General features: G+C 43.0%; 1 protein-coding gene across 4 annotated transcripts in view; it reads right to left on the reverse strand.

The window, feature by feature from the left end:
- The window catches only part of LOC110509811 (regulator of G protein signaling 3), a 237,253-nt gene that overhangs the window by 20,988 nt on the left and 199,728 nt on the right, over positions 1-16,537 (reverse strand). For all 4 annotated transcript variants that reach the window (XM_036968257.2, XM_036968259.2, XM_036968258.2 and 1 more), the window contains one exon: positions 3,998-4,068. In XM_036968257.2, coding sequence (XP_036824152.2) covers positions 3,998-4,068 — 71 coding nt within the window. The remainder of the gene's footprint in view (positions 1-3,997; positions 4,069-16,537) is intronic.

Consider the following 16,537-nt stretch of genomic DNA (forward strand, 5'->3'; position numbering starts at 1 on the left):
ATGATTATGCTTAAAATGTGGCTGTTGATGCTTCTGATTCAAATGTTCATCATTTGTTGATTTTCTGAATAGCTATCAGCTATCAGGATGAGCATATATTAAGAGGGTATTGTCCCCTGGCTGCGAATTCTCCGATCATCTTCATGAAATAGTGTGAAGAAGGCTCAATCAACAGCCGTATAATCACTGAGGCTACAACGTCGAAGGAATCCCCTCCTTCACCAAACCAGACCTGGGTTCAGATACTGTATCTGGTATTTCAAATACACAGCCAAAAACAAGTACTTTTATTTGACTATTTGCATGCAGTTGAAGTCGTAAGTTTACATACACCTTAGCCAGATACATTTAAACTCAGTTTATCACACCTCCTGACATTTAATCCTAGTAAAGATTCCCTGTCTTAAGTCAGTTAGGATCACCACTTTATTTTAAGAATGTGAAATGTCAGAATAATAGTAGAGACAATTATTTATTTCAGCGTTTATTTCTTTCATCACATTCCCAGTGGGTCAGACGTTTACATACACTCAATTAGCATTTGGTAGCATTGCCTTTAAATTGTTTAACTTGAGTCAAATGTTTCGGGTAGACTTCCACAACCTTCCCACAATATGTTGGGTGAATTTTGGCCCATTCCTCCTGACAGAGCTGGTGCAACTGAGTCAGGTTTGTAGGCCTCCTTGCTCCCACACGCTTTTTCAGTTCTGCCCACAAATTTTCTATAGGATTGAGGTCAGGGCTTTGTGATGGCCACTCCAGTACCTTGACTTTGTTGTCCTTAAGCCATTTTGCCACAACCTTGGAAGTGTGCTTGCGATCATTGTCCATTTGGATTGATCTGACTGATGTCTTAAAATGTTGCTTCAATATTTCCGCATAATTTTCCTCTCTCATGACGCCATCTATTTTGTGAAGTGCAACAGTCCCTCATGCAGCAAAGCTCCCCCTCAACATGATGCTGCAACCCCCGTGTTTCACGGTTGAGATGGTGTTCTTCGGCTTGCAAGCCTCCCCCTATTTCCTCCAAACATAACAATGGTCATTATGGCCAAACAGTTCTATTTTTGTTTCATCAGACCAGATGACATTTCTCCAAAAAGTACGATCTTTGTCCCCATGTGCAGTTGAAAACTGTAGTCTGGCTTTTTTGTGGCTGTTTTGGAGCAGTGGCTTCATCTTTGCTGAGCGGCCTTTTCAGGTCATGTCGATATAGGACTCGTTTTTACTGTGGATATAGATACTTTTGTACCTGCTTCCTCCAGCATCTTCACAAGGTCCTTTGCTGTTGTTCTGGGATTGCAAGTTCCCGGACATTTCTGAGGGGAATGGCCCTAGCCCTCACCCTCCGATCCAACAGGTCCCAGACGTGCTCAATGGGATTGAGATCCGGGCCCTTCGCTGGCCATGGCAGAACACTGACATTCCTGTCTTGCAGGAATTCACGCATAGAACGAGCAGTATGGCTGATGGCATTGTTATGTTGGAGGGTCGTGTCAGGATGAGCCTGCAGGAAGGGTACCACATGAGGGAGGAGGATGTCTTCCCTGTAACGCACAGCGTTGAGATTGAATGCAATTACAACAAGCTCAGTCCAATGATGCTGTGACACACTGCCCCAGACCATGACGGACCCTCCACCTCCAAATTGATCCCGCTCCAGAGTACAGGCCTCGGTGTAACACTCATTCCTTCGACGATAAACGCAAATCTGACAATCACCCCTGGCGAGACAAAACCGCGACTCGTCAGTAAAAAGCACTTTTTGCCAGTCCTGTCTGGCATGGCGATGTTGTTGCCTGTGATGTCTTGTGAGGACCTGTCTTACAACAGGCCTAAAAACCCTCAGTACAGGCTCTCTCAGCCTATTGCGGACAGTCTGAGCACTGATGGAGGGATTGTGCGTTCCTGGTGTAACTCGGGCAGTTGTTGTTGCCATCCTGTACCTGTCCCGCAGGTGTGATGTTCAGATGTACCGATCCTGTGCAGGTGTCGTTACACGTGGTCTGCCACTGCGAGGACGATCAGCTGTCCGTCCTGTCTCCCTTTAGCGCTGTCTTAGGCGTCTCACAGTACAAACATGGCAATTTATTGCCCTTGCCACATCTGCAGTCCTCATGCCTCCTTGCAGCATGCCTAAGGCACATTCACACAGATGAGCAGGGACCCTGGGCATCTTTCTTTTGGTGTTTTTCAAAGTCAGTAGAAAGGCCTCTAAATTTTCATAACTGTGACCTTAATTGCCTACCGTCTGTAATCTGTTGGTCTCTTAACGACCGTTCCACAGGTGCATGTTCATTGCATGGGAAACAGTGTTTAATCCTTTTACAATGAAGATCTGTGAAGTTATTTGTAATTTAACGAATTATCTTTGAACAGGGTCCTGTAAAATGGATGTTTCTTTTTTGGCTGAGTTTATGTACTGTACATATAGGTAGGGGTAAAGTGACTAGCAGCAGCGCATGTGGTGAGTGTGAAAGTGTATGTGTTTGTGAGTGTGTGGCATCAGTATGCATGTTTGTGTACATGTTATATGTTCTGAACGGCCAGCAGTTTCTTACTGGCGATAAAAACAGATGATAGCTATAAAAAAAATATGTATTACTGAATTATTTAACGGAACAAATTAAACATTAAACAATTCATGGTAACCACACAAACAATTCATTTAGACCTATTGTGTTTATTAGAAACAGACATTTATTTGCTGAATTTAAAGGGACAGACAGCTATTTGAGACTCAGCATTTAATTGAAGTTCTACATTGTTTCAAATACTATTTTCAAATATATGTGTTAAATGCATTGGAGTGTATTTGACTATGTGTATTTGAGTATTTTCAAATACTTCCCAAATGTATTTCAAAATACAATCAAATATATCTGAATGCTAAATTCCCAATCTGGCCCTCAAACCATCATGGTCACCTAATAATCCCCAGTTTACAATTGGCTCATTCATCCCCCTCCTCTCCCCTGTAACTATTCCCCAGGTCGTTGCTGCAAATGAGAACGTGTTCTCAGTCAACTTACCTGGTAAAATAACAAATAAATAAAAAATATATAAAAAAAAAAATACTTCAAATGTATGTGAAAGTAATTGAGATATTTGAAATACTGTAGTATATGAATCCAGGTCTACAACACACACACACATTTCACAAAACACTAATTGGACACCACACACACACACACACACACACACACACACACACACGCGCGCGCGCTAATTTCACAATATGCACATTTGACACACTCACGCACACACCATCTAACACCTCAGGAAGTGAATGGATATCATCTGCCATTGATGAAGTTCATTTTCCCTCTCCACTCCATGGTGCAATGCATTCACAATCCCTTCAGACCAGGGATTTCTTTTGGTTAAGACTCCCAATCCGCCAATCTGCTGAATCAGACTCAATAGCCATTCACTGTCTCAATGACCACACACCTCTTAACATACCCTCATAGGCTTATTCAAAACATTAGCATTCAACAGTGGATCTGACACCTGCTTTAACAGTCTATGGTAGAGTGGATGGCACACCTGGGCTTGTGGCTTGAGCTGTGTCTGATAGCCATGAGGCAATAGCATTAAGGATAATGGCATTAATGTGAGGTGACACTGTACTGTATACAGCAGGGGAATCCACGTATAAGGAAAAAATGTGGGTTACACCACACTACTTTGTCTTTGGCTTATAAAGGTTAATAGAACTACAACTATTTCAAAATTGTATTCAGAGTTTAATTCAGGGTCCCCAATCTTTGGGACATTCTCTTATTCAACCATGTTCAGGTATCCTGCTAACGTCAAATAGGGAAACTCCATAAAGCAACATTATTAATGCTAGTTTGATCAAATATCTGCATTGCTAGAACACATGACATGAGATTTCCCATTGACCACACAAAGACATTCCTCATTTTCAACTACAGAGAAAAGAAGAACCAAAGACAGGAAACAGTCAATCAAAGGTTGTTTGGTTACTTACAGGTTCTTGGATTTCTTCTTCTTGGACCCTTTGGGGCCAACTTCACAGCTGCATGGGGATCCGGCACTGAGCTGAAGTGAGAGAAGGGAGAGCACACACTGCATCATCCAGTCTCCTCAGTCACAACACAGATGGATCCCTAGATCCTCACACGGCCCCTAGTCCCTAGAGTCACTAGTCTCTGCTGTGGGTCCCTAGGCTAAAGTATGCAGTGTGTTGGAGGTAGAGTGTAGTCCTGTCCGTAACACACACAGCCTGCCGCCGCTCTGGCTAATCCTCAACAGCATCCCAGTACATACTGCCACCTCCTCCTGGTCTCTCTGTGTGTGTGTGTGTGTGTGTGTGTGTGTGTGTGTGTGTGTGACACAGCCCTGGCCCCTATTAAGCCTAGGCCTCAGTGTCACATTACACTTCCAAATACCCTCTATCTCTGATTGGCTGAGAAAGGAAAGAGGGGGAGGAGTGGAGGAGGGCTAGACTTCAGCATGTTAGGGACACACACGTGAGTGTGTAGAAAAATGCCCATTGTGTTGTGAGAACACACTTCGAATCTGAGCAGAAGTCTGGGCACAGATCACCATACACAATGTGTGTGTGTGTGTGTGTGTGTGTGTGTGTGTGTGTGTGTGTGTGTGTGTGTGTGTGTGTGTGTGTGTGTGTGTGTGTGTGTGTGTGTGTGCGACTGTTATTGCACTGAAACAATAAGTGTTTTTCTTGGCAATGGTCTCCTGGGCAACCATTTCCCGATACATTAGGTACACAGTATAGTTTATATCCCTGCCTGAGTCTCAAAGTGACATATGAGAATAACATAACATGGACACGGCCTAAAAAAGCACTTCAATGTGTTATTGTATCAACAGTTGGCAAGGAGTTCACAGACATTAAACATGTGCTGTGTACATAGTTGAGGTCAGTGCCATCTTAAAACATAATCAAAGTCAAACTGAAACTGTAACACCTCCTACCCATATTACTGGAAGTGGACACCTATTCAACAAGTCCCAGTGTGAGGCACACATAATCAGTTGTCTGGCCCACTGTTTCCACCACAGAGTAGATGTTCCCATTGCACTGCTGAAGGTGTGACTGTAGAGCTACTAGGATGCAGACCAAAACAATACACTGAAACAGTAAGCAAACAGCTTCTGTAAATTGGCATCTAAAGATCAAAATGGAGGACAAAATATTATCTGAGCTAATGCATGACGACATACAAATGAGGAACAGCTGTATAATGTACAACAGTCTTAGTGTCAGTGTTACTGTAGCTACAGTATGTGTGTGTAGGTCATTAGCAGCCGCCTGTCTCCTCCAAGCCCCAGAAGCTCAGGACAGACACACACACACACACACACACACTACTCATCTGCTATAGGGAAACCTGAGTACAGTGCAACTACCAGATCCCCCATTAGGTCAGTAGAGTCAGCAGCAACATCAAAATGAAGTGTCTAATCTTAGCGGGGAAACATGAGAACCAGGGTGCCCCAGACCCCAGGGAGCCATTTGCCAGGCTTTCCCCCAGAAACCAGAGAGGACAAGGGGGGGAGTCACGCCGACCCAGGCCTCCTGCTCTTTACTCCCAGGGTTTACTGTAGGACTAGTTAATCCACAGGTCACAACTCTATTTTATTGACCATGGAAACAGGAAAACATGGTCTGCTTTTGCCTACACCTGTCTGTCTGTCTGTCTGTCTGTCTGTCACACACACACACACACACACACACACACACACACACACACACACACACACACACACACACACACACACACACACACACACACACACACACACACACACACACACACACACACACACACACACACACACACACACCATCTGCTTTAGCCTTTAGTAGGGAGCCCCAAATTAAGACACACAATGAGGTTCCAGCCATGGGGAGGAAGTCAATGCAAGGCATGGTCCTCATGTTGCAAGCCCCTTCAACCCATAAAGCACTCAATGCCAGGCTCACGTGACGCTTTGAAACAACCCTCCAACTGCCATTAAGATCCATTACGACCAACAGGAACACATTGACTCCCTTCTAATCTGTGTCTTAAAGGGAATGTTTATGGGTTCCCGACTACAAACACACATGTAGGTTTTTGTAACATGACCATTGCCGATAATAAGGACGAGGATTTGAGATTTTCCAAACTTCCTGTACTCTGTTGATAAAGACTCATTTTTCACGTAATGTAAGATTGCATCTGGTTACGTGATGTAGACCAAGTTCAGGGTGGTCATTTCCACCGTGAAGGCGTGTCGTTTCTTATAGGAGGAACATGACAACATAACCTAGAACTACTTACTGAGTGAATTCCTAGACAGAGTGAATACAATAGCATGTTGAAACCTAAGATACTGTACAACCTGTTTTGTACGTACCTAGGTATAACCTTAATACCCACTACATAATAATACTATGAGAAGACATTCTGAGGTTATCTATAAAGTAACCGTGAAAATATAGGTGTTGAGATTCAAATACAGGTAGAACAATTTGAATAAGCGATGAGATAGTGCATGTTATACAATGGGTGGGTCTAATACTGGATTCTAATTGGTTAAAACCACATTCCAGCCGGTCTCTATTCCACAAGTTACCACCGACTAAAGCTAGGACATTGAAATGCCTATTTACTCTGTTCCATCTCACTGCACAATCCACTGCCTCATTAGCCCAGCCAGGCAATTAATTTTTTTTATCTCCACATTGATCTCCACATTATCTCACATTTCCTTTAGAGTGGCATTTGGTTTTCAACAGCGGAGATTTGTATAAACCTTGCTGTCTGTCTCTCCGACAGTTGCAACATGGTTTCAATATTGAAATTCGATCTCCAGCTGTCCCATAGTAATTAACGTTTTGGGAGTCGAGACGAAACAGACAGGCAGACAGCTTTTCTCATCAAGTTGAAATCATGAATCAGCTGGCATCATTTTTATGGATATACAAAGAAATGTCAACAGGTCAAACAAAACAAAATGCCTTGTGTTAGCTGTGTTGTTGGCTAGCTCCTCTGAACAACAGTGTCCCGACGAGAGAGCACATTTTCTATGCAAGGCGAAATCATTAACTCACTGTTATGGATGTCTCCAAATAAATGTCACTAGAAAACAGCTTCAACAAATGCAAATGCAGCTACTACTCTTATTCTGGCTGCACTGTTTGACGTGACTGTAAGGTAGCTAGCAAGCAAGGGATAAGAATGTTGTAAGCCAGAATGGCAATAGAACATTTAGAACCAATGATTGGCGTAGGTACAGAACAAAAATACTTAACTGGGTTGCGGCTCTGGGAGCCTTAACCAATAGAGCAAAGAACCAACTGGCTTGGGTAGCTACCTTAGATTTGTGTTACAACTAGTGGAAGGATGAAATAGTGTGAGTAAACTCATCAAAATAACGTTTTTTATGAAAATAGGTAAATCATTTTTTGAATGTGTTGGTAACCTGTTGTATAAAAGTGATAATGCCCTCGAAGTCGGTGTTTGGAGGATCTATTGGCACGGTTTGCCGGCCCTCGACTTCATCTCGGGAAGCATCAAACAAGGTTCTAAAGACTGTTGACATCTAGTGAATGCCTTAGGAAGTGCAATTTGACCCCATAGACACTGTGCATTCGATAGGGAATGAGTTGAAAAACTACAAACCTCAGATTTCTTACTTCCTGGGTAGATTTTTTCTCAGGTCTTTGCCTGCCATATGAGTTCTGTTATACTCACAGACATCATTCAAACAGTTTTAGAAACTTCAGCGTGTTTTCTATCCAAATCAAATAATATGCATATATTAGCATTGAAATATGCATATATTAGCATTGAACATTGAAAATAAGAATTTGTTCTTAACTGACTTGCCTGGTTAAATAAAGGTTAAAAAAAATAAATAAATTAGCAACTGGGCCTGAGTGGCAGACAGTTTACTCTGGGCACCTTATTTGTCCAAGCTACTCAATACTGCCCCCAGCCAAAACAAGTTTTAAGGAGAAGTATATCTTTAATTCTGTGCATAACACTTGTATCTTTTATCAAAGTTTATGATGAGTATTTTTGTAAATTGATGTGGCTCTCTGCAAATTCGCTGGATGTTATCAAGTTACAACATTACTGAACATAACTTCGCATTGTAAACTGAGATTTTTGTATATAAATATGAACTTTATCGAACAAAACATACATGTATGGTGTAACATGAAGTCATATGAGTGCCATCTGATGAAGATCATCAAAGGTTAGTGATTAATTTTATCTCTATTTCTGCTTTTTGTGACTCCTCTCTTTGGCTGGAAAATGGCTGTATGTTTTTTTGTGACTAGGCTCTGACCTAACATAATCATATGGTGTGCTTTTTTAAAAATTTGTTTTATTTATTTTACCTTTATTTAACCAGGTAGGCAAGTTGAGAACAAGTTCTCATTTACAATTGCGACCTGGCCAAGATAAAGCAAAGCAGTTCGACAGATACAACAACACAGAGTTACACATGGAGTAAAACAAACATACAGTCAATAATAAAGTATAAACAAGTCTATATACAATGTGAGCAAATGAGGTGAGAGGGGAGGTAAAGGCAAAAAAGGCCTTGGTGGCAAGGTAAATACAATATAGCAAGTAAAACACTGGAATGGTAGTTTTGCAATGGAAGAATGTGCAAAGTAGAAATAAAAATAATGGGGTGCAAAGGAGCAAAATAAATAAATAAATAAAATACAGTTGGAAAAGAGGTAGTTGATAGGGTTAAATTATAGGTGGGCTATGTACAGGTGCAGTAATCTGTGAGCTGCTCTGACAGTTGGTGCTTAAAGCTAGTGAGGGAGATAAGTGTTTCCAGTTTCAGAGATTTTTGTAGTTCGTTCCAGTCATTGGCAGCAGAGAACTGGAAAGAGAGGCGGCCAAAGAAATAATTGGTTTTGGGGGTGACTAGAGAGATATACCTGCTGGAGCGTGTGCTACAGGTGGGAGATGCTATGGTGACCAGCGAGCTGAGATAAGGGGGGACTTTACCTAGCAGGGTCTTGTAGATGACATGGAGCCAGTGGGTTTGGCGACGAGTATGAAGCGAGGGCCAGCCAACGAGAGCGTACAGGTCGCAATGGTGGGTAGTATATGGGGCTTTGGTGACAAAACGGATTGCACTGTGATAGACTGCATCCAATTTGTTGAGTAGGGTATTGGAGGCTATTTTGTAAATTACATCGCCAAAGTCGAGGATTGGTAGGATGGTCAGTTTTACAAGGGTATGTTTGGCAGCATGAGTGAAGGATGCTTTGTTGCGAAATAGGAAGCCAATTCTAGATTTAACTTTGGATTGGAGATGTTTGATATGGGTCTGGAAGGAGAGTTTACAGTCAAACCAGACACCTAAGTATTTGTAGTTGTCCACGTATTCTAAGTCAGAGCCGTCCAGAGTAGTGATGTTGGACAGGCGGGTAGGTGCAGGTAGCGATCGGTTGAAGAGCATGCATTTAGTTTTACTTGTATTTAAGAGCAATTGGAGGCCACGGAAGGAGAGTTGTATGGCATTGAAGCTTGCCTGGAGGGTTGTTAACACAGTGTCCAAAGAAGGGCCGGAAGTATACAGAATGGTGTCGTCTGCGTAGAGGTGGATCAGAGACTCACCAGCAGCAAGAGCGACCTCATTGATGTATACAGAGAAGAGAGTCGGTCCAAGAATTGAACCCTGTGGCACCCCCATAGAGACTGCCAGAGGTCCGGACAACAGACCCTCCGATTTGACACACTGAACTCTATCAGAGAAGTAGTTGGTGAACCAGGCGAGGCAATCAGCTTTTGCTGTAAAGCCTTTTTGAAATCGGACACGATGGGTAGATTAACAAGAAGTTAAGCTTTAATTTGGTGTATTGCATTTGTGAATGCAAGAAAGTAAAATATTTCAAATAAATATTTTTGAATTTCGCTCTCTGCCTTTTCAGCGGATGTTGTCGAAGGGTTCCGCTAGCTTTTAAATAACTGTGAAGCAATAATCTGTACACTACCTCCACATACTACAGCAGAGCTGCATGGTTCCCTGACAATCCGTGTTCCAGCTCCTCACACAGTGGGATAGCCGTTACCTCAGACCAGACGAACAACAAAAGGGTTAGATCCAGGCTACAGTGCATTCGGGAAGTATTCAGACCCCTTGACTTTTTAAACATTTTGTTATGTTACAGACCTGTTCTAAAATGGATTTACTTTTTTTTTCATGAACAAAAAATACAATTCTCATCAGCCTACATACAATACCCCATAATGACAAAGCAATTTTTTTTAGCAAATATAAAAATAAATAAAAAATATATAGTATAAAAAAAAGAAAAAAGAATTACCTTATTTACATAAGTATTCAGACCCTTTGCTATGAGACTCGAAATTGAGCTCTGGTGCATCATGTGTCCATTGATCATCCTTAAATGTTTCTTCAACTTGATTGGAGTCAACCTATGGTAAATTCAATTGATTGGACATGATTTTGAAAAGCACACACCTGTCAATATAAGGTCCCACAGTTGACAGTGCATGTCAGAACAAAAACCAAGCCATGAGGTCAAAGGATTTGTCCATAGCTCCGAGACAGGATTTTGGGGAGGGACAGATTTGGGGAAGGGTACCAAACAAGTTCTGCAGCATTGTGGGTCCCCATGAACACAGTGGTCTCCATCATTCTTAAATGGAAGATGTTTGGAACCACCAAGACTCTTCCTAGAGCTGGCCACCCGACAGAACTGAGCAATCGGGGGAGAAGGGCCTTGGTCAGGGAGGTGACCAAGAACCCGACTGTTACTCTGACAGGGCTCCAGAGTTCCTCTGAGGAGATGGGAGAACCTTCCAGAATGACAACCATCTCTGCAGCACTCCACCAATCAGGCCTTTATGGTAGAGTGGCTAGATGGAAGCAGCCTGCTTGGTGTTTGCCAAAAGACACCCTTACGGTGAAGCATGGTGGTGGCAGCATCATGCTGTAGGGATGTTTTTCAGCAGCAGAGACTGGGAGACTAACAAAATGCAGATATATCAAGGTGTCTGAATAAAAAAAATGTTTTATACACACACATATACACACACATTCACTCACACACATACTCAAATAAACACTACACAAATACGGTACATATTCACACATACAACACATACAAACACTACCACAGAAATACACATTAAGAACACCTGATTTTTCCATGACATAGACTGACCAGGTGAATCCAGGTGAAAGCTATGATCCCTCATTGATGTCAATTGTTAAATCTACTTCAATCAGTGTAGATGAAGGGGAAGAGACAGGTTAAAGAAGGATTTCTAAGTCTTGAGACAATTAACACATGAATTGTGTATGTGTGCCATTCAGAGGGTGAATGGGAAAAACAAGGTGCCAGGCGCACCGGTTTAAAACGGTAACATTGCTGGGCTTTTCACGCTCAACAGTTTCCCGTGTGTATCAAGAATGGTCCACTACTCAAAGGACATCTAACTGTGTGAAGCATTGGAATCAACGTGGGCCAGCATCTCTGTGAAATGCTTTCGACACGTTGTAAACTCCACGCCCCGGTGAATTGAAGCTGTGCAACTCAATATTAGAAAGGTGTTCTTAATATTTTGTACTCTCAGTGTTTAGTGCACACAAACAAAAAACACACTCAAACATTCCGTAAAACCACCCACAAAAAACAACTTAATTCACACATACACTAACCACTGCTGCTAAAAACACTGCAATCAATTCAAACTGCAAAACAGCCTAGAGTAAAGCCCTCAAGGTGAAGGGTTGGCCTCCAGTCTGTTAGTCCTTGTATACACAATCTCCGTTCAGCAGTTCACTCCTGCTGCCCTGGCCTTAATCATGCATCCCCTCTCTCTCCTCCACCAAAAAAACAACTTGACTATTAACCTTTGGACAATGTCCAGCCTTTTCCTTCTTTCCTTCAGGCCTGCTTTCTTTCTTTCCCTCGTTCCATTAGAGCAGGTCTGTGTGATCCCTTTAGACCCCGTTTCCTGACATTGTGTAGTCTGGTGGGGAGAGGGGGGACCGAGGAGGAGAGGCGAATGGGGGGAACAGGGTAGGACAAAAAGCATAGTACAAGGCTGTGTTCTCTCCTGGGGGCATGGAAACAACAATGGGTCTTGGTGAAGAATGGACAAAAAAGTGGAAAAAAAGAAAAACAGGCCTAATGGAGGACATAAGAGGTTTTCCGGGACGGAGGTTAAACATAAAGCTAACCTCGATGAGTGAAAATTCTCAAATGCAACCCAATATCAAAGTTTGAGTCCATTGTTGGATGAGGTAAAGACAGGAGAAAGTTGAAGCGTAAGTTCGTTACAACATAAAGGCAAGTTTCAACTTTCCTTTCAACATGGCCGACTTTCGGACTTGTTCCTTTGTCTAATGCGAGTGCTTTGACATCACTGGCTTGATAGCACATTCCTGGCGTACATTGTCCAATTGTAATTTCTTTAATATCGTTAATGACATAATGTTTAAGTGTCCAGGGTTAGTGCTCTGTCCTTGTGCCTGGCACCGCTTCCTAGAACAACATTCTAAAACAGAGTTGGTTCAGACAGAGCTGTATGTAACTGTTACAGGGTGAATGTTTCCTATTGTGTTCCGTGTGTAACTGTAGATTTTCTCCTCGTAAGACATTCCATTGTTAGTCAGAAAGCCCCTTCAGATGTCACTCAACACCCACTGGAGAAGAAGAAGACAGGGCAAGAAAGATGGAGATATTGTCAGTGTCTCACGGGCACACAAATTGATACACACACGCATTGATACAAACACACACACGCACACACGTTGATACACAAACGCACACACACACATACACATTCAGAAAAGTCCAATACAGTCGTACACAATCAACCAGTGTGTGTGTCTTTGATGATGAACTCAATGAACCACCAACAGGAAACACAACAACAAGCCACTCCTCACTCTAAGTGAAGAAAAAATCAATAGGATGCTATCATACACAATAAGTACAGCCCCATACCCTTTGTTTGTGTGTGTGTGGGCATGCCTGCTTGTGTGTGTGTGTGTGTGTGTGTGTGTGTGTGTGTGTGTGTGTGTGTGTGTGTGTGTGTGTGTGTGTGTGTGCCTGTGTGTGTGTGTGTGTGCATGCCTGCTTGTGTGTGTGTGCATGCCTGCTTGTGTGTGTGTGTATGTATGTGTGTGTGCATGCCTGCTTGTCTGTGTGTGTATGGGGGTGTGCGCGTGTATTATTTTTAATCTGACCCCCCTCAGTCTCATCCTGCTGTTATTCAACACTCTTTTAAATTGTATTTATTTAACCTTTATTTAACCAGGTAGGCCAGTTGAGAACAAGTTCTCATTTACAACTGCGACCTGGCCAAGATAAAGCAAAGCAGTGTGACACAAAAAACAACACAGAGTTACACATGGAATAAACAAACATACAGTCAATAGCAAATTAGGAAAAAATCTATATACATTGTGTGCAAATGAGGTAAGATTAGGGAGGTGATGAAATAAATAGGCCATAGTGGCGAAGTAATTACAATCTAGCAATTAAACACTGGAGTGATAGATGTGCAGAAGAAGAATGTGCAAGTAGAGATACTGGGGTGCAAAGGACAATAAATAAATAAATAAATAACAATATGGGGATGAGGTAGTTGGATGGGATATTTACAGATGGGCTATGTACAGGTGCAGTGATCTGTGAGCTGCTCTGACAGCTGATGCTTAAAGTTAGTGAGGGAGATATGAGTCTCCAGCTTCAGGGATTTTTGCAATTCGCTCCAGTCATTGGCAGCAGAGAACTGGAAGGAAAGGCGGCCAAAGAAGGAATAGGCTTTGGGGGTGACCAGTGAAAAATACCTGCTGGAGCGCGTGCTATGGGTGAGTGTTGCTATGGTGACCAGTGAGCTGAGATAAGGTGGGGCATTACCTAGCAAAGACGTGTAGATGACCTGGAGCCAGTGGGTTTGGCGACGAATATGAAGCGAGGGCCAGCCAACGAGAGCATACAGGTCGTAGTGGTGGGTAGTATATGGGGCTTTGGTGACAAAACGGATGGCACTGTGATAGACTGCATCCAATTTGCTGAGTAGAGTGTTGGAGGCTATTTTATAACTGATATTGCCAAAGTCAAGGATCGGTAGGATAGTCAGTTTTACGAGAGTAAGTTTGACAGCATGAGTGAAGGATGTTTTGTTGCGAAATGGAGACGCTTAATGTGAGTCTGGAAGGAGAGTTTACAGTTTAACCAGAGACTTAATTGTTCACAAATTCTAAGTCAGAACCGTCCAGAGTAGTGATGCTGGATGGGCGGGCAGGTGTGGGCAGCGATCGGTTGAAGAGCATGCATTTAGTTTTACTTGCATTTAAGAGCAGTTGGAGGCCACGGAAGGAGAGTTGTTTGGCACTGAAGATCGACTGGAGGTTAGTGTCCAAAGAAGGGCCAGAAGTATAGGGAATGGTGTCATCTGCGTAGAGGTAGATCAGAGAAACACCAGCAGCAAGAGCGACATCATTGATGTATACAGAGAAAAGAGTCGGCCCGAGAATTGAACCCTGTGGCACCCCCATAGAGACTGCCAGAGGTCCGGACAACAGGCCCTCTGATTTGACACACTGAACTCTGTCTGAGGAGTAGTTGGTGAACCAGGCGAGGCAGTCATTTGAGAAACCAAGACTGTTGAGTATGTCGATAAGAATGTGGTGATTGACAGAGTCGAAAGCCTTGGCCAGGTCGATGAATACAGCTGTACAGTATTGTCTTTTATCGATGGCAGTTATGATATCATTTAGGACCTTAAGCGTGGATGAGGTGCACCCATGACCAGCTCAGAAACCAGATTGCATAGCGGAGAAGGCACCGTGGGATTCGAAATGGTCGGTGATCTGTTTGTTAACTTGGCTTTCGAAGACCTTAGAAATGCAGGGTAGGATAGATATAGCTCTGTAACAGCTTGGGTCTAGAGTGTCTCCCACTTTGAAGAGTGGGATGCAGGAGATGGCTTCTTCCTGTCTGAGTAAAAACTTCCTGTGGTGTATAGGATGTTGTGAAACAATGTGGCTCGCTTCACATGGACCAACCAGGCTTCCTTAGACTCCAAAAAGCCACGCGAGTCATCTGCCCCAACATTATCGACGTTCCCAAATGGCTTTTCCAACCACTGATCAGCCTTGGTACGTATTTTCAGCCACAGCTTTGGCATGCCTTCCAGTCCCCAAGTCTTAGCTGCATCACACCCTTTTCCGTAAGGACAAAATTCCTGAAGGATTCTTAAAGGAAAAACATTTTTGATGGCGATGCTTCCATCTGACTATTATCAGCTATAGGAATTATTCTCCATTCCCAGACTCCCTGTCAAAGGTAGCAGTGAGACCTTCATTACAGCCAGTGCAGCTATGATGAGAAATGCCTTTGACAGTGAAGTGAGAGGGAAAAGAGAGGGAAGGGGGAGACACGGGAGATGGAAGGGGAGACCTGAAGACCTGACCCCAAACCTGATCTCTGTTAACCGGAGGGGAATCTCAGAGGTGAAGTTCAGCTGTCAGTGAAACAAAGGGCAGTTTGTGAAAGCTGTACCAGGAAAAGAGGGAAGAGGGGGGCAGGGGAGGAGTGGTGTTAACAGCATCCCGTTAGAGGAGGGAGGAGGGAGATATAGAGAGAGAGCAGCTGGGGAATGATGCGGGTCAGACATGCGTCCATACCTGGGTCACGGCGGGTCATCCTTCACCTCTCAGCAGAGGTAAACAACACCCAGATCCTGTTCTCTGGAGGCTGTGTGCGAGTTAGATCCCTACCCAATATATCACAACACCTAGCTCTTCATGAGATAACACTGGGACTATTTTGAAATGAGTTTCCCCATAAGGTAACAAAGTGCATGTACACATGATTTACTCTATCTATTCTACATGATATATCACAGATGAGCTGAACACCACTGAGCACGTCACAAAACAACGCTATTGCTTTATAGCAGGCTTATAGGTTACATATTATAACCACGTAACCGTATTGTAGTTGTATTTCCTACACAGCATTTTAATCATAGAGTATTTTTTCATTTACATTATATCAAAGCTTTTATATGTTTCAAATACAGCATTATCTTGCTCTTCATAGAAGAAACAAACTAAGCAGAGTAGCACTGAGCCCAAGTGAAAAGGTATCTTATCTGAGCAGTAAATTGCTCTGTCTTTATCATCAGCACACAGTCGTTACTGTCTACTTTGCTGTCTAAGCCAGAGAAGATATCACTAAAATGGCAGGAAAAAAAGAATAGTCACGTTGGTAACAAAGATTCAGGAGACAGACACAGGAATGTGTAATAGGGGTTTTATTCAGCCCAGATTACGGCGCGCCGTGTAGAGGCACAGGGACAAAGACCAAACAAACACGAAACAAAAACACAGGGTTGAAACCCAAACAAAAGAGCGAGGAGTACATTGAATAAATAACACAAGCGCACAATAATTATCACACGGGACGAGACCCGTAATCATCTGCGCAATCCACAAGGGCACGACAGCCCAAAACACACAGCACAGGTACTCCCAC

Source organism: Oncorhynchus mykiss, chromosome 29, assembly GCF_057628025.1.
Source record: "Oncorhynchus mykiss isolate SJ-2025 chromosome 29, ASM5762802v1, whole genome shotgun sequence".
NCBI lineage: Eukaryota > Metazoa > Chordata > Actinopteri > Salmoniformes > Salmonidae > Oncorhynchus > Oncorhynchus mykiss.